Genomic DNA, 23,296 nt, shown 5'->3' on the forward strand with positions numbered 1-23,296 from the left:
CCCAATGTAGATTTGATGGCAATGAAGTTACTCATGTGTTTGGTAGACTTGGTGTCGACTGACTCTCTGTCCTCACTGAACTCTGAAGGATGCAACTCATAGATTTGTGTACCTGACATCCAAATATTAGTCTTTGGCACAAATGAGATCAGCCATGCTTGACCTTAAAAGAATGATGCAGAGAATGTAAAAAATGTTCATAGGCTGTGTGGTTGTTGGTCATGACTCAAACTCTGGCTTTGAAATTAATGATTTGGTCTGTCTGGAATCTTGGGAGATGACAAACTAGGATTAAGGCTTTCAAAATCAGCCAAGCAAGTAACTATCATGTCCTTGTCAGGCTACAGATTACCAAAAGTGAGCTATTATTCATATGTTGTTGGTGAATAACTTTTCTTTTGAACAGAAGGCCTCCAGTAAAGACCCGATGTCTTCAGGGGATTAACTGTGTACTTTTGTAGCGTTGGATACACTGTTTTTTCAATAAAGATTTTTGTATAAAGCACTAATTGCTATTCCTTTAACTGCTAAATTACTTGTGAAGTTAACTCATCAAAAAACACTTCCTGGTGTCCACTACCCTAACTCTAGGGCAGGGGTGTCAAACCTACTCCATGGAAGGCCTCCTAGTGTCTGCAGGTTTTGTAAGTTGACTCATCAAAAAAGACTACCATTCTTGGGTATTATTTCCATTACCTTCTATTACCATTACCTGACAAGTGTACTCTAATCCAGATTTTTGTGACTCAACTTGGGTTAGACCATTGGTGACTTGCACTGGATAGGCTACTATGACAAGAATATTAGCAGCACTGAAAGATGTCTATCAGTGGGAAAGATGCACCAGGCACACGCAGCCCAAATTGGCTGGTGAGCTGCAGGGGAGCAAGTGAAGATTGTGGGCAGGCAGGCTCCGCATCGCTCAAGCGACTTGCTTCCCCCGTAACCATCAGTTTACTATTTAGCTTTGCCTGGACTGGATGAGAAACACAAAGTTCTTTATGAAATTGAAAACGATACTAGTTTAATATTAAAAGTGTTGCTATTTCTCTCCCCATGAGATTAGATAAGTAGCCTGTTTGAAAGTCATCTTCCTCGACCCTCCCACTTTCCCCCCTGCATCCCATAGCCAGGATCGGACAGTTCTCCCTTTACTTTCCACTTTGCAATAAACCTACACAAATAGTAGGAAATTACAAAAAGAAAATAGCTGAGCGCCTGATTTATGTAGTAAATAAGTAGTGAAACAGTATAGAACTTGAGGTAGTGGTGAATAATACATTTGTTTTCATTGGGGAGCGGCAACTAGAAACAAATGCCTAATTACTTATAAATTGGACTCAACTAAATCATTGGTGTCTCAGACTTAACTCGAACACAGGGGACTTGGGACACTAAGTGGATAATTTTAGAAATATTGGTGCCGAATTCTCTACACTTCAGTGCACTCCACTTACAATAATTAAATGTCCCAGTGCCAATCATTGGGGTAAACAGATTAAATTCTTAAAAGGGACAATTCTCCCAAATTACAAAATTACTTTCCTTAAAGCAGATGTATGCTTGACCTGGCTATGTGGTCCAGAGGGTGTGAAGCAATTTGGGAGTCTCCAGAGGCTTGTGGTCAAATCAGATGCTGTACACCTCCCAAATGTAACAAACACGGAAGGCCCCGTATAGCTCCATATTGATGGTAGGTGGGGGCAAGTAGTGTGAACGCCCTGATATCTGCGGAGGCCACAGCGCAGTAAATTATGTCTGGTCAATGCAGACGCCAGAAATTCCATAAACCATCCAAACCCTCACGCATCTTAAATTTGTGCAGCACAAGTTACCTTAAGATGTGGACAAGTACAGAAAGTACATGTAATACCAACTTCCATTGGATTTGTGCCACAAAGACTAGAATATAAGCACTTGCTTATAGGGCCAGGTAAAAAAAAAAAAAGCAGACCCCTTACAGGGTAAGAAACCATATTCCCCTATATTTAGAAGTGGCCCACTAGCAAAAACTATGAGGGTTTTAAATATTCATCTGTTGACAGGCTTTTAAATAGATACTTTATCATTGAGGCAATGACTACAGGAACAGCTAGAATGCCATTTTGCCACTGCTTAAAACCACTAGGGTATGACATGGATTTTTATTTATTTCACCAGGTAGGCCAGTTGAGAGCAAGTTCATTTACAACTGCAACCTGGATGCAAATTGGTGAAAGCCCCAAAAGGTGCCACCTATGTGCACTGAAACACGAAGAGAAAAAAAAGCCTGCTTGGGGAAATGCAGGTTTAGAACATCTACATGATCAGTCTTAGTGGTTTGTGTGAACCTAACACAATTTTTAATTTAAAGCAATCCAATGTTTGCCTAGACTTTGCAAATGAGAAACAGTATTGCAGTTGGCAATGACAGCATTCATATGGCGATTTCTTTAACCGTACCATTACAGCCCTAGACAACCAGGTGGTGAGGTCCTTAACTCTATTTGATCCATTACAGTGGCCACCAACAAAGTCAATTTGATCAGTGAAGTCACCTCTCACCTACCTCTTCATTGTTGTTCAGGGGACACGCTGCTGTAAAATAACTGTCAAACTGCCACGCAAATCTTCCGAGTAACCCTTCCAAACTTCGCTGGCTCTACACGAATAATGTAGGTCACTTATTTCAGATTCAAATGATCAAATTTCACTCTAAGGCACGTTTGCATCCCTGAATGGCGATTTCTTTAACCCTACCATTACAGCCATAGACAACCAGGTGGAAAGTTCCTTAATAAGTTAACTTAACTCATCAAGTACAGGGGAAGAAGTGAAAACCTAGACACTCAACCCACCATGGAACACGTTTGCACCAGAGCCCTTGGAGAAACCAATCTGTCCTTTTGTTATTTGGGTGAACTATCCTATGTATAATTCAAGGTCAAACAGCCATTAACCAGCAAATACAAACACTGCCCAAAACTGGAGTTAACAGAACAGTGTGGAAATAGTAGGCAGATAAGGTAAATAACTGGCAATTACAAAGACCAAATGAATATTCATGTTTATTTATTTCTCCATTTGATGCTTTACTCAGATGGGCACTCCACCTTGCCACTGTTGATGTCGTCAATGACATCATGGGGAGGGCGGCCATCGATGGTGCAACCCACAGACTGGGCAGTTCCCAGAATCTCCTTGATAGTTCCTGAGAAAATAAAGGCATTAGGACCAGCAGGGGACAATAGTTTCTATTGTATGGGAAAGGGGCAATTTTGTTCCAGGCCTTTCGGCACAGAGTTGCCCACTGTCTGGGCAGTCCTGCTTCCTAGAGCTGGGTCCATCTGCGCCTCCACTGGACTACACTCAGTCACACAGACAGGCAAAGTGGCGGGAGGCGGAATCATAGGTGATTCAGTGACGCTGAGGGGGGATAGGGGCTCTTACCAGAAAGCTCCCTGGCAATGGAGCGGGGCCTCATCGTGCGGGCGACTGTCACAATCTCGTCAAAGGTCACACTGCCGCTGTGCTTGACTGGAAACAAAGATGGAAGGCTTAGATGCGTACACTGGATCTATGAATCATTGCTGGTTGTAAAAACAGATGGGACAGCTATGTGACTAGATGACTGGTCCTTTTGGCAGTTGTTCCAGGCCTTTCGGCACAGAGTTGCCCACTGTCTGGGCAGTCCTGTTTCCTAGAGCTGGGTCCATCTTAGCCTCCACTGGACTACACTCAGTCACTCAACAAGACTGGCAAAGTGGCGGGAGGCTGGAATGTGCCCCCACTACAGGTTTAACTCAAAGCCACATGTTTTAAGTGGCATTAGACACAGGAAAAAGTGCAGGGCAACTTACTGTTCTTCACCTTCTTCCTGTCACGAGGGGGCTCCTTCAGGGCCTTGATGATCAACGCTGAAGCAGAGGGCACCACCTCGATCTACAATAGAGCGAAAAAGCATGTTAATAACAGAGATGATTGATAAACATTCAATGGCCAATCCATTTTCAGGGACTACGTACCGCTGCCTGCCTGTTCACAATGGTCAGCTTGACAGTTATCCTCAGGCCCTTCCAATCTCCGGTGGCCTTGGCGATATCGTCACCAACCTTCTTAGGAGACTAAAAGCCAAAACATGTACAGATTTAAAATAACAGAACAGGCACCAAGTGGCAAACTGCTCAATAGTGACAAATAACAATATTGGCAATTGTTCCAGGCCTTTCGGCACAGAGTTGCCCACTGTCTGGGCAGCCCTGTTTCCTAGAGCTGGGTCCATCTTAGCCTCCACTGGACTACACTCAGTCACTCAAGACTGGCAAAGTGGCGGGAGGCTGATCTGTAGAAAATGGGTAATCAAACCACACCAATCATTTTAATTTGGGAGGAATGTAACACTTACCAGACCCAGGGGTCCAATCTTTGGGGCCAGCGCTGAGGTGGCGCCAACTTCTCCTCCTGTGCATCTCATGTACACTGCAAGGGATAAAACGGTTATTTTGGGGGGGGGAAGAAACATCCTTATGCTATGAGTTACCCCCTGGTGGTTCACCAGTCAATAGAATTCACAAATGAGAACCCTTTTCTTTTAGTATGAGGGCACAATTGTTCCAGGCCTTTCGGCACAAAGTTGCCCACCGCCTGGGCAGCCATGTTTCCTAGAGCTGGGTCCATCTTAGCCTCCACTGGACTACACTCAGTCACGCAGACAGACTGGCAAAGTGGCGGGAGGCTGAATCCTAATAGCAGGCGATTCATTGACTGTCCCAATGCTTAAGGTATATTATAGAATTTGCCTCTGGGGTGCCAGTGAACCAAAAATACCCCATCACATGTTTCCAACTAGGGTGAATACTGGATTTCTGTGACAAATATCAACCATCTAATGCATTACTATGTAAGCGGCAAATATGACAATATACATTTGTGGACCACAATCAGAACGAGGTCAATGCATCGGAGTACAATAAACGTTACCTACTGAAATTCTGCTGTCAACGCCAAATGCCTATGAACAGCAAGTAGCTTTGTAGGTCCGTGCAAACTTTCACATAACTAGGCCACCCAGGCTGAAATTTACACAAGACTCAAGACCTGCCTTAAATCACCCAGTCAAAATGTATCACCTGCTAGGTTGCTACATTTGATTTGCATGCCAAATTTAATGTGGCAAAAAAGATTGGTTGCTTTAAAATAACGTTAGATGCGAGCCTGTAGTCTATCCAGCCCATGTCACACGTCTTTCAAATTAATGGAAATTTGTTGATTTTGGTAGTCAAACTAAAATAACTTAATTTCAATAGCCTTCACTTTACAATTGACGCGTCAGAAAGATTGTTACTTGCAACCATGTGGTGCCAACAGAGCAAAAAATGGTTACTTGCAACCACGTGGTGGCAGCTGAGCCGCAGTTACCTGGCTAGGCCAACAGCATCATGGAAATGAAATGGGCTATCGTTGGTTACATAGAAAAATAGTTTCAACAGAATAGCATATCATGCCATGTTCGTTAGAATGCATCACGAACACGTCATTTCGCATTTACAATTACATTCAAGAGATATTAGTTGTTCATCCTAACTAACGTTACCATTTCATCAGCTCATTGCTGAAAGGCCTGCCCCTGCATGGACGCGCCAGACAGAAGTCGACTCCATTTTGGATCTCATCTGAAACAAACCATTTTACAGTAATGCCACACATACCAACTTTAGTCTCATTGGGGTCGAATTTGGGAGGCATGATGCTGCAGTAGAAGTTGAGCTCAGTTCAGCTTGAGTTGGTGAGGGTGTCGGATGAACCCGGATTCGGGACGACCGATTACTGTTACACCTTCACCGCTAAAGTGACAAAGGAAAGAACGAGAGTAGGGTGCGTGACATTTTATAGACAGAGAATAACGCGAGATTTGGCCGAAATGACGCTCTGTCATGTCTGTACGTCATTCACACAGTTGATGAGCTGAGGCACCTTTTTAGACAACAATCACCCAATGGTCAGTACTATTTGGGATTCTTGGGACGTCCCTACCCTAAACCATGCGTTTACTCTTACCCATACCACAGACTGAACGATGAGACAGATATTTCACCGGATGTATAAATCTGAAGCATCCGCTTGGCGTTTCCACTCAACTGTACCGTAGGGATGGAACAGAAGTCGTAGAAAATTGAGGTTGTGGTGGCAGCTGCAGAGGTATTTGGGTTTGCGAGACTTGACGTCAGAAGAGTTACGGGGTGTGTTAAGTGGTGATGTCCCATCCTTTCAGGATTGGCATGAGGTAGGAATAAATACATGTAATTAATGGAGTAGGGTGGTGTTAATTGTATTTTATATAATTTTGAAATTAGTGAGTGTAGTGTTAGATGGTAAGGTATTTATTTAGTATAAAAAAAATTCAAGCAAAGTATAAGGGAGTTGTACTCCAGTCTAGTAGGTGGCGGTAAGGCAAGACATTTGGTGCCAACCGCCGTTAAACCTCATAGTAGAAGAAGAAGAAGAAGAAGAAGAAGAAGAAGAAGAAGAAGACTGTTTCCACTCACTACCAAGGAAGCCTAGTGGTCGGCAGTGGGAGAAGATGGAACGAGATGGATTTTGGACGACATTATGCACATTTTCTCATCGACGAAACATTTGATCTCAATACAATTTTCTGTTCCCAAAACTAAAATATGTTATGCACAGAGTGGACTATGTTTTGTAGAATTTACCCTTTGTCAAAGTTTTACAAAATGGCGTTATTTAGGAGTGAATTGGCGAATTATGATTTTGCACACGCGCACTTCACGGAGTATGCGTTCCCTAACGGACATATGCAGACGTGTACTAGAACATGCCAATAGGATGTCGCTTGGCTCTGCCCACCACCTTGCTTGTTCTGCCCACTATTTGTTCCTATTTGAAACGACGGGCTGTGGTCTATCTTGTTTTAGTTATACAAATCTTTGCCCTTACCATAACGTAATCCGATGTGTTACCCTTACCATTTAAAATGTCAACTTCAATGGCATAGGGACGTCTGAAGGATTCCGGATAGCACGGACCCTGGACCAATGATCCATTGGTCTGGCTTCTGTGTGGGCTCTTCACTGCGACTCAGTGCTAGAGGCGTCACTACAGACACCCTGGTTCGAATCCAGTCTGTATCACAACCGGCCGTGATTGGGAGTTTCATAGGGCGGCTCTCGTCCGGGTTTCTAAATCCCCGTTCAAAGTCACTGCGAAATCTACTCAAAACCAAAGTGACTTAGTTACTAGGATTCTGTGTTTTCCCAAAACGCTTATATGCTTTAGCAATGGAAAAATAGACAATTCAAACATGTATTTAATGTAAAAGAGATGTTGTATGTTTCTGGACGATGCACCATGTTGCCAAAATGACGGAGCGATGCTGATTACTGTTCGATTTGATAAGGGCACGCCTCTCTCCCCGTTTTGGCCCGATAACGTGACCAGTTTATGCCCGGTGCCCAGCGGTTCAGCATAATCGAATCCGCCCTTTGGGCAGAACTCATTTGACAACAGGAACACTAAACAAAAACAGACAAACAGAAGAACCATCAAATAAAACAGCAAACTATATGTCTCTATCGGAGCATCGACCTGCGTACTCAACGTTATATTCAGACTCCAACTCGGATTTATCCCAAAACTAGTCGTTTCTAGTTAAAGGTTTGTCAAAAATGACTAAACCGAAAGCTAACGTTAGTTAGCCAGTTAAATCATACATTAGAAAACTGTGGTAACTTGTTAGCTAGCTAATGTTAGCTTACTTTAAGTAGCTAGCATACATCATTGGAAGAATTTGCTTTGTCAACAGGATTGTTGCTAGCTAAATTAGCTAGCTGTACTATATAGAGGCATTCAGCTGGCTAAACTAGCTAGCTAGAAGTCCTTCTAACCTTTAGATACGACAACTGTAATGTTTTGTTGATACAGTAGCGTATTTTGGCAACATCACGTGTTGTGATTTTGTTGTTTTTTGTGTTTCTGTGTCTTTATATTGTTCTTAGGCCTAACTTATGTATTGACAATGACTCCTAAACGAGAGTAAGCTGAAAACTGGTTATGTGAACCTTAACAATGTATTTTTCTATTCTACAGTATTGAGAATGATTTCTCCACACTGGTAATTTCAAACCTCAAGCAATCTGCCCTCTGCTCGGAGTTCAATACCCGAGAGGAGGGGGCACAAATTCAGCCTCATACAGACAGAAAGACAGATATATAGACAGACAGACTGGCAGAAGGACAGACAGGCATCAGGATGCCTCTGTTCTTCAGAAAGAGGAAGCCCAGTGAGGACTCCAAGAAGCGTCTGGAGTATCAGCTGTGCCTGGTAGGAGCTTTATTTCTCTGAGTATGTGAGTAATCCGGGCATTGAAGTCAGCAGCACTTTTGGTTTTCATGCTCCCCCTCTTGACAGGGACTGATTCCGACCTGGGACAACAGGGCCTGAATTTACAATGTGTCTCACAGTAGGAGTGCTGATCTATGATCAGGTCCCCCATGTCTTGTTCATTATGATCTAAAAAGCTGAACTGTTTCAAGTTGTTTTATAATAACTTGAAAGGGCCTTACAAGCCTCTGGGTTTTCTACCTCTCCTGCACATGCTCTTTTCATTTGCCTTTTAAACGCTCATCATATTGTTATGTTTTCTCTTGTGTGCAAATAAATAAAATAAAACTGATCCTAGGTCAGTACATTGTGAATATAGGCCCTGGTAAGTGGACTCTCTAGACACATAATTAACTTGGAGGGAGAAAAGAACTAGCAGTACTGCATTCCTTGAGGTCTAAATTCAAATATTACAAAAAAAGGGTTTTTAATGCACATCAAACATAATAACAGTAGCTGGACAAAAGGAATGCATACAAAAAAGGGAATGTCCAAACTGCCGAAGACAATGTGGGTCAATTTTTTTTTTCTTCTTTTATAACCTTAAAATTGATTAATCAAATCACCTTTGGGAAAGCAAAACAATGAGTGGACATGCCCTCTTCTATGCACCAGATCAGAATACCCTCCTTGATCCATACTGACATCTTGCATTGACATCTTTTTTGTTTTGGCAGTCTAAAGAAGTAGGGGCTGGTGACATTCTGGACATCTCCGCTTGTGAGCTCACAGAGGTAAGTGTGATGTAGGCCTACACATTTGCATAGATGTGTAGTATAGCAAGTATTAATGATACATTAACGTTCAAGTCATGTTGAAAATGGAGGACAGGAGAATGTAATAATCTTTTTGTGGGCTATCTTGTAGTCTAGTCAACACTAAAAGTTCCATGTGTGCCTTGAAGTATACCAAGTTCTTCAAAGTAAAATCTAATCTCTGAAATGACAGCAGTACTATCAGCATCATGTACTATTAGATAACATGGATCGTCTTGTTGACATGAAGAGTAAAACATCTGTCTGGTGTCCCCTCTGCCCAGGTTCCAACCAGTGCCTTCTCCATATGCAAGGTGCTACAGAAGAAGGTAAGACTACCAATTATATGTGGAAGTCTGGGTCGATAAAGGAACTTGATGAATTTAATATCACTTTCTGAATTTACTGAATGGAATTGACCTAATCTCAGGCTTATAGGTTACAAAGTGCAGAAGTGTTGCTCTTTAGAACACTGGTAAGCCAATAATATGCATATCTGTGTGTCTCTTTGCTCTACCAAGGTCTTCATTCTCCATGGAAACCAGCTGAAGTCCATGGTGCCCAAAGGCTGTTGCATCAACTTTCTGGTCACACTAAAGGTTTGAAGACAAAACATTGCATTGGACAAAGTAGGCATTACCTAGCCTGTATAGGACACATTAGGCCTAAGCATTGCATAGGACACTGCACATTGCACAGGACTAAAACATCACAGGACTAAAGAAGCGAGGTATGGACAAAGGGAGCATTACATTAGACACTGGTAGTATTAGATAGGGCAAGACATGTACTGGATGAGCACAAAGGACAAATCAAACACATCACTATACAGTCATTACGTTGGAAAAAAACTAACATTAGAAATTCCATTCAGTATACTGTCTTTTTCAAAATGAATACCTGTTATTAGTTGATCACTATGTTAATGTAGTGATATTACGAGTTGAAGGCACTAGTATTTTTTTGTTGACTAGATTTACATTTGATCAGTTGTGTTTGACCTAATAAGCATAAGGGGTTAGTTAGTCAATGACTTACCCATAACTACCTGCATGATTCAGAAAACATTCAATCAGATGACTCCTTCCAACGAGGTACATCCTTGCCCTTCCCGCTCTCCCTGTCCATTTCTCATAGGTGTTGGATTTGCACGAGAACATGCTGACCACCCTCCCTGACGACATAGGGCAACTGGCATCCCTGCAGGTCAGATCATTATACATATAATAGCCTTTCAAGCTAGAATCCTTAAATGAAATATTAAGAAATTGTGCTCCCATCCCGTTTCGCTAAAAAGCTGAGTGATGGTGCTGGAGAAATGTAACCACTCTCACAGTCATAGACAGAGCTATGGATGCAAGGAATGACCATCCATGAATATCAAATGTATAGTTTTCACCATATTCTGAGGCTATTCAGTGTTTGTTTACATTTACGTTACTTACAAACATTGGAGTTAAACAAGTTTATATTTTGTGTTCCGATGGTGTACGACAGTTGAACTAAACTGAGGCATTTAGAAGTTATTCTTTAAGAATCAATGAGTATATATCATTAATATTTAAGTCCAAAAATGGATGTAGCAAATAAGGATTCTAGCATTAATATCAGAAGGATATCAATGGAAACATACTGTACCTAAATGGATGCTCACCCGCTGCCATTTTGAATCCTCCGCTTAGGTGCTGAATATAGAAAATAACCAGATCAAGGCCCTGCCGGACTCCATTGGGGATCTCAGACTTCTGCAGACCCTCAATGTGAAAGGTTTGTTTACCTTTGGTCTGAATGGGGTAGCCTTCCAGGGGAAGCCAACTTAGGAAGTATATTTTATTCAGGAAAAGGATGCATGGATTTTGACATTGTTTGAATAGGATATGGATTTGTTGGTGTATGTGTCTGTCTGTATGGCATTGTGTGTGTTTGTAAAGTACTTTATCTTCCGCCATAGGTAATTGTCTAAGTCAGCTGCCTACCTCTGTGGGCCGTATGAGCAGCCTGCGCACACTTGACCTGAGTGAGAACAGTGTGAGGGAGTTACCCCGGGACCTGGCTCTGGCACGCACTCTAGAGGTGTGTGTGTACTCGTACATTGCCAGAAGGAATGTTGCTTTATTGTAATAACACTCATTTACATTCTGTATGCTGTTAACAACCGGTCTGTGTGTTGTCACACCAGAGCCTGACCCTGGACGCTGCTCTGATGTCCTACCCCCCTGCCTCGGTGTGCACCATGGGGACTGAGGACATCCAACGGTTCCTCTGCACTGGTGAGTTAGAAAAGTACTATTAGTATAGTTTTAGTCAGACAATTTTGGTGGAATTGCAATGTAGACATGTGGTCCCTACTGTACTATAAAACAGTGCAGTTATTCCATAACTTCAGGACAACTGATTCAGACACCCCAAACAAACTTGCTCAGTTTACAAGAAAATGGCATCAGAACATGACATGATAAGTATAAGGAAGTCCCTAGTCAAGCCAGAGGAAATTCAGTCAGTACTCACTTCTACCCACTCATTTACACACTTTGTCTCATCTGTCTCTGTGTGTTTGTGTGTGTTTTGACAGAGCTGGGGGAGGAGTACTGCCCCTCGTCTCAGTTCCTGCTGCCCGTGCTGGAGAGTGACTCAGGGAAGCAGAGCCCGGACAATGTGGACAGCCTGGAGGTGGCCTGGCAGGTGAGTGCTGGCCTGGGCTGTCACCTTGCAGCCATCTTAGTTCTGTGGAGTAGCAAGGACCATTTTAGAGAGGAACATACACCAACCTTTCACAGAGCCATGAAGGAGCTCTCTCTCTCTCATTCTTTTACGGACACACACCATGAGACGGACACACACACCATGACAATCTCATTGGTAATGATTTATTGTCATAACTGTCTGACTGATTACACCGCTTGTTTCCCTGTCTCTCCATTTGCAGAGTAAGTTCAATGACTTTGAGAAGAGAAAGGTACTGTAGGAGACTTTTTAATCACTTTTTATTGTCACTCAATGGTTGATGACTCAGAGTTAATGACAGTCTCTATCACTTTCTTTCTTTGTCTCCACACACACACACACACACACACACACACACACACACACACACACACACACACACACACACACACACACACAGGAGCAGAAGCACCAGGAGAAACTGGCATTTGAGCGTCAGCTGGAAGAGAAGCAGAAGGAGCACCACCAGCTCCTCCTCATGAACAACTCCCACAAGGAGAACATCCTGCTGTCTGTCAGACAGGTGACTGCTGGGCTCACACACACACACACCACACAGACACAACATCTCTAATATAGCAACCATCACAGTCATTGTAAAGACCCTTGGAAAGCCCATAATAGTCTTTAGCGTTCAGTGGCAGCCTTCATTAGAACTTAATTTAGTATAAGACTACATATGCCTTACTACAGTGGTATTCAGAGTCGGGGTCTTGACCCCTAATGGTGTCGCACAAAAATATATAGATATACAGTGCCTTCGGAAATAATTCAGACCTCTTGACTTTTTTCACATTTTGTTACGTTATAACCTTATTCTAAAATGGATTAAATAAAACAATTTCCTCATCAATCTACACACAACACCCCATAAAGACAAAGCGAAAAAGGTTTTTAAAAAGGTTTGCAAATTTATGTAAATAAGGTATCTGTTTTTTATTTTTAATAAGTATTCAGACCCTTTGCTATGATACTCAAAATTCAAATCAAATCAAATGTATTTTTATATAGCCGTTCGTACATGAGCTGATATTCTCAAAGTGCTGTACAGAAACCCAGCCTAAAACCCCAAACAGCAAGCAAAGCATGTGAAAGAAGCACGGTGGCTAGGAAAAACTCCCTAGGAAAAACTCCCTAGAAAGGCCAAAAACCTAGGAAGAAACCTAGAGAGGAACCAGGCTATGAGGGGTGGCCAGTCCTCTTCTGGCTGTGCAGGGTGGATATTATAACAGAACATAGTCAAGATGTTAAATTGTTAAAATGTTCATAAATGACCAGCATGGTCAAATAATAATAATCATAGTAGTTGTCGAGGGTGCAATAAGCACGTCCGGTGAACAGGTCAGGGTTCCATAGCCGCAGGCAGAACAGTTGAAACTGGAGCAGCAGCACGGCCAGGTGGACTGGGGACAGCAAGGAGTCATCATACCAGGTAGTCCTGAGGCATGGTCCTAGGGCTCAGGTCCTCCGAGAGAAAGACAGAAAGAGAGAATTAGAGAGAGCATATTTAAATACACACAGGACACCGGATAAGACAAGAGAAATACTCCAGATGTAACAGACTGACCCTAGCCCCCCGACACATAAACTACTGCAGCATAAATACTGGAGGCTGAGACAGGAGGGATCAGAAGACACTGTGGCCCCATCCGATGATACCCCCGGACAGGGCCAAACAGGCAGGATATAACCCCACCCACAAAATTGAGCTCAGGTGCATCCTGTTGCCATTGATCATCTTTGAGATGTTTCTACGACTTGATTGGAGTCCACCTGTGGTAAATTCAATTAATTGGACATGATTTGGAAAGGCACATACCTGTCTATATAAGGTCCCACAGTTGACAGTGCATGTCAGAGCAAAAACCAAGCCATGAGGTCAAAGGAATTGTCCGTAGAGCTCTGAGACAGGATTGTGTTCAGGCACAGATCTGGGGAAGGGTAGCAAAAAAAAATCTGCAGCATTGAAGGTCCCCAAGAGCACAGTGGCCTCCATCATTCTTAAATGGAACATGTTTGGAACCACCAAGACTCTTCCTAGAGCTGGCCACCCGGTCAGGGAGGTGACCAAGAACCCGATGGTCACTCTGACAGAGCTCATATGTGGAGATGGGAGAACCCTCCAGAAGGACACCCATCTCTGCAGCACTCCACCAATCAGGCCTTTCTGGTAGAGTGGCCAGACAGAAGCCACTCCTCAGTCAAAGGCACATGACAGCCCACTTGGAGTTTCCCAAAAGGAACCTAAAGACTCTCAGACCATGAGAAACAAGATTCTTTGGTCTGATGAAGCCAAGAATGAACTCTTTGGCCTGAATGCCAAGCGTCATGTCTGGAGGAAACCTGGCACCATCCCTACGGTGAAGCATGGTGGTGGTGGCAGCATCATGTTGTGGGGATGTTTTTCAGCGGCAAGGACTGGAGACTAGTCAGGATCGAGGCAAAGATGAACGGAGAAAATTACAGGGAGATCCTTGATGAAAACCTGCTCCAGAGCACTCAGGACCTCGGACTGGGGCAAAGGTTCAGCTTCCAACAAAACAATGACCTTAAGCACACAGCCAAGACCACGCAGGAGTGACTTCGGGACAAGACTCTGAATGTCCTTGAGTGGATCAGCCAGAGCCCGGACTTGAACACAATCAAACATCTCTGGAGAGACTGAAAATAGCTGTGCAGCAACGCTCCCCATCCAACCTAACAGAGCTCGAAAGGAGCTGCAGAGAATAATGGGAGAAACTCCCCAAATACAGGTGTGCCAAGCTTGTAGCGTCATACCCAAGAAGACTCAAGGCTGTAATCGCTGCCAAAGGTGCTTCAACAAAGTACTAAGTGTCTGAATACTTAAGTAAGTTTGATATTTCAGTTTATTTTTAATAAATTAGCAAAAATGCCTATAAACCAGTTTTTGCTTTGTCATTATAGGGTATTGTGTGTAGATTGATGAGGGGGGAAAAAACTTTAATACATTTTATAATAAGGCTGTAACCCGACAATGTGGAAAAAGTTAAGGGGTCTGAATACTTTCCGAAGGCACTGTTTATTGAGTAAATGTATTTATTGGTTTCTTTACATTTTGATAAGAGATGTTATTTGTTGATGTAAAATCTGAATGTACCGATTTTCAAGATTGTGTCATTAGATTTGGGGTGAAGTCGTGAGAATTTTTTTGGGGAAATAATGGGGTCCCCAGAACTCTAGCGGAAGAAATTGGTTCTCGGCTGAAAAAGTTTCAATACCACTGCCCTATTACTATATGTCAGAGAATGTAGAGTTGAGCTGGCCAATCCTTTACTCCCTGCCTCAGCACTTCTCTTCCCCTCTACAGGTCATACATTGATGAAGGCATTTGCTGAAACGTGTTGGGTTTAATAATGAAATATTTATTTTCAAAGCAGACTTTCATTGTCCTATTAAAAGTTGACATACAATAATTGCTTTATTGGTGCATTTGCACAGATATTATTTATTTTTGCTGTCACAGTACACAGCAGCGCCTCTGGAGCACTTCGGGGTAAAGTGCCTTGCTCAAGGGCACAACGGCGGTAGGTAGTAATGTCTTCTTCCCCTCTCCAGGAGCAGGAGCGTCTGGAGCTAGGCGTGTCAGTGCAGCAGAGGTTCCAGGAGGTTGAGAGGCAGAGGATTCTGGGTAAGGTCCGCCAGGCCGAGACGGGCATCGCTAACCGCATCAGCAACCTGCTACTGGACAACAAACGGTGAGGACTAGAGCGAGAGCGAGGAGGGGGGTGCGCACGTTTGTCCACTTTTATTATGAGTAAACCTGGCAATGAGATGCAGGAAAAAGGAGATGTGTTCAAGATTCTAAAAATAATGGTTGATGACATTTGTTGAAATGTATCATTGATCTTGATGTCTTGGTCTTGAGACCACATAAATGCAGTCTGGGTCTCCGTCTCAGCTAAAGGTCTCAAACAAGACCATGTTGTTGGTACTAAACTTTACCCAATACATATTTTTGTCAGTTTTCTGTGGCTAAATAGGGGTGACATAGCACACAATTGCCAGGGTACCTTGGTTCACTAATGTGGCAGCTGGGCACTTGGCTCTGCATCCAAATGGCACCCTATTCCCTATGTAGTGTACTACTTTTGACCAAGAGAAGTGCACTATATAGGGTGCAATTTGGACTGCAACATGGGTCTTGAGAGGCTGGGCGTGGGTCTCAAGCGCTCTGGACTTAACTCCATCTCTGATTGACTGTGTGGTTGTGTGTGTCTTTTCAGACAAAGAAAAAGTGCAGAGTTTCTCCAACAGTTGGAGCAGGACCGGTAAGTGGGAGAGAGCCTTTCTTATCGATCCACCCTTACTGGAGCAATCCATCTATGATCCTAGAAGCTAAAAAGATTACAGCTCTTACACTGACTGAGGTACTCAACGATCTGACTCATATTCCAAATAGACAGACTATTTACGAACAGTGCCAAATGGAAGCTGCAGTGCAGAATTTCCTTCTAGAATATGTATTAAAATAAAAAAAATATTAAAACGGAATACTGCTGAAAAAGAATTGTTGCAGTGTGAGATGTCTTTCTTTCCCTTATTCTGTGCAGGATACGGATGGAGCATCTGACGGCCATCACACAAGAAGAGACCAACTCACTCAGGAAGAGAGAGGTAGCAGGTGAGCATGGGAAATGTAGACTTCAATTAGCATAAGGAATGGGGTCTCTCAAAGTCTTATCTTTGTTTTTCCTTGTCTCCTCTCTCTCTTTCTCTCTCCAGTGGCCATGCAGAAGATGTTGTCTGAGAGCTGCTCTATGCGTCTGATGCAGGAAGCCAGTGACTCACGCAGACAGAGTCTGGTCACTGAGGCCTGCAGGAGGTCAGTACACACAGACACACACGTTTGTTTTACTATCCTTGTGGGGACCAAACAATTGATTCCCTTTTCAAAAATCTATTTTCCTAACCCTAATTTTAACCCCAACTCTTAATTCTAATCCTAACCCTAAACATAACCCCAGTCTAAAATAGCTTTTTTTCCTTGTGGGGACTAGCGAAATTCTTGGCAGAATTTTTCTTGTTTTACTGTCCTTGAGGACTTCTGGTCCCCATAAGGATAGTAAAATCAAAGCACGCACACACACACTTTATCAATGAGATATTGTTTGGTCTAGTTCTCTGTGAGCACTTTATTTTTGTGGGAGGTTCCTGTTTAGAAACGCATGTCCACCTTGCTTCCTCTCTCCTCTCGTTGTAGTCTGGAGAGTCAGGACAGGAAGTTCGATCAGGTGCTTTCGCTCCAGCAGCTAGACAAATCCAAAGCCATCGCTTGTATCCTACAGGAGGTAAAATATATATTTACTGCTATGTCCGTCACAAACAGATAGATAGTAAACAAAGATTTACAATATTTTCACAAGCTAGTGAGAATGTCTAGTGTTACATGAAACACTTGGTACTGACATTGCACTTTGGTAAGGTTGGATCATACGTTGGAAAGAGTATAGAAACAGGTAGCCGACTAAACTCAACTCCACGATTTACAGTGGAGTTGAGCAGTGACTGGTGGTGGTCAGACTGGACATTGTCCTGTGTAAATGCAGGCTATTCTTTGGGTGCTGAAAGTTTTTGATGAAACAACATCGTTCTATGTGATGTTAGATCTCTAGTTTGCCCACACAAGTCGCCGCTCAACTCCATTGTAAATCGTGGTAAACAGGGAAACCCAGCCCAGTTGAATGAGCTGCCATTAGTTACTCTCTGTGGCCCTCTACAGGAGGAGATGCAGAAGGCAGCCTTCCAGGCACTGCAGCTGCAGAAGGACAGTGTGCACGGCTACATCCAACAACAGGTACCTGTGGTAACACACCGTCAACATGCATTCAGTATGAATTCAGTGTCATTTTATATAACATTCAGTATGAATTCAGTGTCTTTCAATATTACACACATTCAATGTTTATATCATTATCAGGAATACTACACACTATTCAACAACTCTGGCAATACGCAGGTGTATTAGTCCTGTGTTAGATCTATAGACCCTGGACGACATTATTTATTTGTAATCATTTTTGAACATCTCCACTATGACGTCTGTATCATTCAATCACACACGTTGAATATCAAGGTTTAGACAAACTTTGGGCTGTGGAAACCAACTGGGAGTGTAGGCTTTTGTTCCAGCCCATCACTAACAGCTGATCCCACACAGCCTTTTCTGTTGTTTTTATGTTTGGGGAAGACCGCTTGTCTGAAGGTAGAATCATGCGGTTTCCATTAATCCCAGTGCTTTTTGCATTACATGCCATCATCCCCCTACCGAGTTTGCTGCCGGAGCCTCCAGCTCACCTCCCTGTTATGTTCATATGTTTCTAGATCAGGCTAATAGAAGGAGAGTTAATGCAGCTGACTAAACTGGAGGTTAAGAGACACAATCTGGACGCTGAGAACCTGCAGGTACGTCATAGATATTAGCAAATAGTTTGACATCACTGACATGTAGCCTAGCGGTTAAGAGCGTTAGTGGTTGCTGGTTCGAATCCCTGAGCCGACTACGTGAAAATCTGTCTATGCCCTTAAGCAAAGCACTTAACCGAAATTGCATCTGTAAGTCGCTCTAGATAAAGAGTGTCTGCTAAATGACGAGAATATGTCATGACTATTTTACGTACACTACAAAACTAGATCCCCCTCGCTTCTATCCTGTCCTTAACCCGGCTTCTATCCTGTCCTTAACCCGGCTTCTATCCTGTCCTTAACCCGGCTTCTATCCTGTCCTTAACCCGGCTTCTATCCTGTCCTTAACCCGGCTTCTATCCTGTCCTTAACCCGGCTTCTATCCTGTCCTTACACCGGCTTCTATCCTGTCCCTACACCGGCTTTCATCCTGTCCCTACCCCGGCTTCCATCCTGTCCCTACCCCGGCTTCTATCCTGTCCCTACACCGGCTTCTATCCTGTCCCTACACCGGCTTCTATCCTGTACCTACACCGGCTTCTATCCTGTACCTACACCGGCTTCTATCCTGTACCTACACCGGCTTCTATCCTGTCCCAACCCCGGCTTCTATCCTGTCCTTACACCGGCTTCTATCCTGTCCTTACACCGGCTTCTATCCTTGAATATTCTACCTTGGTTTAGCCCCTCCATGTCATTCTGCCATGAGTACATTTCATGCCTCTTATTTGAAGAGGACAGGGTGTGGGCGTTGAGCATGGATAAGACATTACACAGCATTATGCATGACGGTATGTGACTAATTATTCGTATAGATTATTATCCAAATATTCTCTTAGTTTCTCTGGTGAACTCTTTTTGGCATGAGGAACTGCCAGTGCTCTCCTCTGACGTGTGTGTGCGTGCGTGCCTGCAGGAGGTGCTGTGGGAGCAGCGATCGGCTCTCAGTGACCTGCTGCAGCAGCTGCTGAAGGAGAAGGACCAGAGAGAGGTGGAGCTGAGACAGGTCCTCCAGGAGATGGAGCTGAAGAGTGACTCCAACCAGCAGAACTACTGGCTGATCCAGTACCAGAGGCTGCTGGACGCCAAGCCTCTGTTGCTACGCATGCAGGTAGCTACACTACCTTATACCACCATAATACACCACCTGTGTGGCTGTTGGTAGAGCATGGCACTTGCAGCACCAGGATTGTGGGTTCGATTCCCGCTGGGGCAGCCCATTCAATAAAGTCGATTAGCATCTGCTAAATGGCGTATGTTATTTTTATATTACCAAAAATTATACACAGAATAAATTCCAAAGCATTAAGAGTTCTTTAATGAAGGATAATGTCCCTTGATTATTTTTTGAATTGTGTCCCCCCTCCCCAAAGATATTGAATTGACCTAAACTCTTCTCTCTCTGTGTCAGGAGGTTGGTGTGGAGAGTGACCTTGTCAGTTTGCTATGTAAGCTGTCAGCCCAGCACTATCTCCCCATCATGGCCCACCACAGAGTCACTTCCGAGGCCCTGCGCCACATGACCACCAAAGACCTCCGCAAGGTGTGTGTAAAAATTAAGTTTGTGTCATGGAATCAACACAGACATGGCAATTCCATAACATGTTTTAAAGGTGCTACACATAGGATATTTTTACATTGTAATTTCAGAAAATGTCCATAATCTGTAGTTATAGTGGAATGATAGTGTTTCACAGTATTACTTACCTGCCAGTGTTGTGATTGGCTGTGATATTCACCTATTGATTTCTCCTGCTGGAGCGGCATCTGTTGTCAAACTGGGAAAAATGTTCTGACTTTGAGGCTGTGTTATCTAGTGGAAATCGGTAATTTCCTGGTTGCTAAAATTCTACACTGTTCATTCAATTTCAGTTTGTGAGAAAACGATCACTGAATAGTGTAGGGAATCATTGTACCATCTAAATCGCTGTGAAACATATTTTCAATAACAAAAAATGTGTTTTTACAGCTGTTAGAAGCTGGTGGACTAAAACTGAAAGCAACTTTTGGTTTTGGTTCACCAGCTTCAAACAACAGTAAAAAAATATATGTTTTGTTATTGAAAATGTTTCACGGCGATTTAGATCGTACACTTCAGTGCTTGTTTTCTCACAAACTAAAGTTGAGTGAAGTGTAGAATTTTTAAAACATTTCTGGAGAATTTTTTTAAATAATGTGCATGCTTTTTTTCCAGCTGGGAATCAATGAGATGGGTATTCAGAAGGCTCTTCTCAACTGGGCCAGGGAGCAGCCCACCGCGCCTTCTGAAGGTACGCACACACTCTGCTTAAAACAAGTCATCTACTGCACTATGGGGTGATAGAATGTGCGACAAATGCATTTTTTTTATGCATTACTGTGTCACCCAATTCTGTCTCTCTCTTCCCCCAGGGGCCTGCAAGGCCGATCCACAGGAAGAGGAAGCTGTCCCGTCACCATCTTCTCTGCCCAGCGCCCCCGGCGAGACACCCACCTCCACCCCTCCACTGACCCCCGTCAACCCCTCAGCCCCCAGCCTCATAGACGGCCCGGGTAGCTCAGAGTGTGTGGTGTGCATGGAGACCGAGGTAAGCAGGCAGACATTGACACTCCACTCCATTCAGACACTCCAATTTTATTCTGTCTCCTTCTCATTGTGTCTCTCTCAGTCTCAGGTAATCTTCCTGCCCTGTGGCCACGTGTGCTGTTGCCAGATGTGCAGCGATGCCCTCCAGACCTGCCCCTTGTGTCGCAGCAACATCGCCCAGCACCTACGCATCTACCACGGCTAAAGGGACCTTCTTTCCAACCCTCTGAGGCCTCAATGTGGTCTGGGAGAGCCACTAGCACTCTACCTGCAGGCTTTTGTTCCAGCCCAGCACTCACTTCATCTTATGCCTGGCAATATCTGCATCTCTTATCATACAAGTCTAGGAACTAGCCTGTTTTCTCATCTTTAACTCTGTCAACCAAGTCACTTTTTTAAATCACATTTTGTGACCCAAAAGGGACAAGGTCAATGACTGTTAGGTGTGGTGAGGGAGAGATGTCTTGCCTTAGTGAAATAACTGTCTACCTTTGCTCACTCCTCTCTTCATAGTTTAAATAGTGGTTGGCCACCCTTTAAAACGCATCATCATGCATATCTATGTGCATCCATCCAATGGTAACCAATGATACTTTTCTGATCTCTCTCTTTCTCCATTTAAGTGCTCTTATAGTCGTTTGTAAACATAGCATGCAACAGGTTATAGGAAACTTATATTGTACAGAATGATACCATCAAACAATCTGAGTGTTAAAAATATGCTGAATATGAAGACATTTAATGATATTCAATTGTAATGTGGTGATGTGTTATGTTCCTTAGCTGGTTATGTGATCACTTTCAACTTGTGTGTATTCAGCTTCTGAATGTGTTCTCTTGGTTGGTTCAATAGACGCTATCATACTCTCTCCTAGCATTTGCCACAGTAGATCACCTATATGTACTGTCAATGGCTTTTCACGCACTGAGCCGAGCTGAACTGTGCTGGGCCCGGTTTCCCAAAAGCATTTTGTGGCTAAGTTAATCGTAAGAACCTTCGTAGGAGCGTTGTTTCCCAAAACCATCGTTACTGAAGATGCATTTAACGCATGTTATTTAACGGCTGCCTCAGACCACGTGTAGAACAGCCAAGTGCGTCGTTACAGTTTATACACAAGATCTCCGGATGTTTATCTGTGACCGCCGATAACTTCAGAACGAAGTTGACTACAAAGTTTCCAATGTATTTGCAATTGTTACATAGAAGCGAATGATACAAATATCCTTCAAATGAAAACCTAGATGTGTTGGCAACATAGGCCAATATATAAATCAATTTCATGTTAATTCCATTGAGTTATATTTTGCTCATTTTAGGCCGTCTAATTTGCCTCTATTTAATGTGTAACGTGCGCACTGATGTTCCAAAGCTATGACTGTGCATTATTATAGGGTAGCCTCAGCATTGGAATAAGCCGTCTCAATACTTGCAGCCATATGGTGATATCTCGGAGCTGATCCGTCGTCGTATTGTGGAACAATTTGAATGGAGAATGCTGATCCAAGGGCAACACTGCCTTTGTTTCGACACCACCAGTATCAAAAAATGCTCCAACGACGCACTTTTTCGTCGTTATATATAGGAACGATCCATCGTTAACATTCGTAAGCCTAAACTGCATCGCTATCGGGAAAACCCGGGGCCTGGTCTGGTTAGGCGTCCACCATGTCAAAAGAATATCTCTGGTTAGGGTTGGCAAAATTGTGTGAGAAGACTATCAGTGTCAGGTACATGATCACTTAAAGCTGCTCTAGAATGTAAATATATACAGAAAAATGTATAGAATATCCTTTCATTTGTATGCCAACAGCTTTGTATATGGTAGTGTCAAATATAATAGTTACACTGCATACAATAGCATGTTACACACACACACACACACACCTGTTTAATATTTTACTTATTGCATAGATTGAACAATAGTGTATTTCCTTAAAATACAGTTATATCAAACGAAATGGGCAGATAAAATACCATATGTGTGTGTGTGTCATTTGATGCAGTGGGCATAGCCAAGACTCGATGGAAACCATATCGCTAATTTAAGAGTATCATATGGTCAGGCCTCCAGTCTCAAGATTTATGCCTGCATCGCGCTCAGTCTTCTATGCTGAACGTTCTAGATGTTAAACCACGTGTCTATTTCATGTATACTTCTTTCATTCCAGTGTTGGTAAGTATGGGTTGTCATCACTTAGGTAACACTCCGTATCCTGCTATAATACGACCATAGGAATTTATGCATTAAAAGAAGGCATGTTCATGTAGCCTTGCTTATATTGAATTATTTCATGCCATGCATGTTGTCACTTTTGTGATAAGGTTATGACAACGTTATTGCAGGATACGTGGAGTAACGGTTACAGTCACTTCTCTTCACTAATACATTAGTAGTTTGATGGAAAAAGCCTATGCAAATAAAATCTGCTCTACCCTTTTCTTGGTTT

General features: G+C 43.1%; 2 protein-coding genes and 4 non-coding genes across 9 annotated transcripts; 1 reads left to right on the forward strand and 5 right to left on the reverse strand.

Moving 5' to 3' along the window:
- Positions 1-3,031: 3,031 nt before the first annotated feature.
- rpl12 (ribosomal protein L12) lies at positions 3,032-5,853 on the reverse strand. 3 transcript variants are annotated; one of them, XM_014142349.2, is made up of 6 exons: positions 5,573-5,853; positions 4,385-4,458; positions 4,005-4,103; positions 3,840-3,921; positions 3,430-3,516; positions 3,032-3,190 (listed from the first exon to the last, which is right to left on the reverse strand). In XM_014142349.2, the coding sequence occupies exons 2-6, from the start codon at positions 4,451-4,453 to the stop codon at positions 3,072-3,074; spliced, it is 456 nt and encodes a 151-aa protein (XP_013997824.1). In that variant the 5' UTR covers positions 4,454-4,458; positions 5,573-5,853; the 3' UTR covers positions 3,032-3,071.
- Positions 3,256-3,377, reverse strand: LOC123726824 (small nucleolar RNA SNORA65). Its single transcript, XR_006758977.1, has one exon. It is a non-coding gene; the product is annotated as a small nucleolar RNA SNORA65 (small nucleolar RNA).
- On the reverse strand, positions 3,625-3,750 carry LOC123726820 (small nucleolar RNA SNORA65). Its single transcript, XR_006758973.1, has one exon. It is a non-coding gene; the product is annotated as a small nucleolar RNA SNORA65 (small nucleolar RNA).
- LOC123726822 (small nucleolar RNA SNORA65) lies at positions 4,191-4,313 on the reverse strand. The gene has a single exon (XR_006758975.1). It is a non-coding gene; the product is annotated as a small nucleolar RNA SNORA65 (small nucleolar RNA).
- Positions 4,586-4,711, reverse strand: LOC123726823 (small nucleolar RNA SNORA65). The gene has a single exon (XR_006758976.1). It is a non-coding gene; the product is annotated as a small nucleolar RNA SNORA65 (small nucleolar RNA).
- Positions 5,854-6,031: 178 nt separating the features above from the next.
- lrsam1 (leucine rich repeat and sterile alpha motif containing 1) lies at positions 6,032-23,286 on the forward strand. Of its 2 annotated transcripts, none has more exons than XM_014142470.2 (24): positions 6,032-6,262; positions 8,086-8,320; positions 9,058-9,114; positions 9,420-9,464; positions 9,657-9,734; positions 10,273-10,341; positions 10,818-10,902; positions 11,087-11,208; positions 11,315-11,405; positions 11,708-11,817; positions 12,062-12,091; positions 12,260-12,382; positions 15,436-15,575; positions 16,104-16,148; positions 16,431-16,501; positions 16,603-16,702; positions 17,081-17,168; positions 17,600-17,674; positions 18,202-18,282; positions 19,199-19,393; positions 19,694-19,825; positions 20,477-20,552; positions 20,674-20,849; positions 20,931-23,286. In XM_014142470.2, the coding sequence occupies exons 2-24, from the start codon at positions 8,249-8,251 to the stop codon at positions 21,051-21,053; spliced, it is 2,184 nt and encodes a 727-aa protein (XP_013997945.1). In that variant the 5' UTR covers positions 6,032-6,262; positions 8,086-8,248; the 3' UTR covers positions 21,054-23,286. The 2 variants fall into 2 exon arrangements, with proteins under 2 accessions (XP_013997945.1, XP_013997936.1); XM_014142461.2 differs by lacking the exon at positions 6,032-6,262 and adding an exon at positions 6,527-7,653.
- Positions 23,287-23,296: the final 10 nt, after the last annotated feature.

Source organism: Salmo salar, chromosome ssa01 (genome assembly GCF_905237065.1).
Source record: "Salmo salar chromosome ssa01, Ssal_v3.1, whole genome shotgun sequence".
Lineage (NCBI taxonomy): Eukaryota > Metazoa > Chordata > Actinopteri > Salmoniformes > Salmonidae > Salmo > Salmo salar.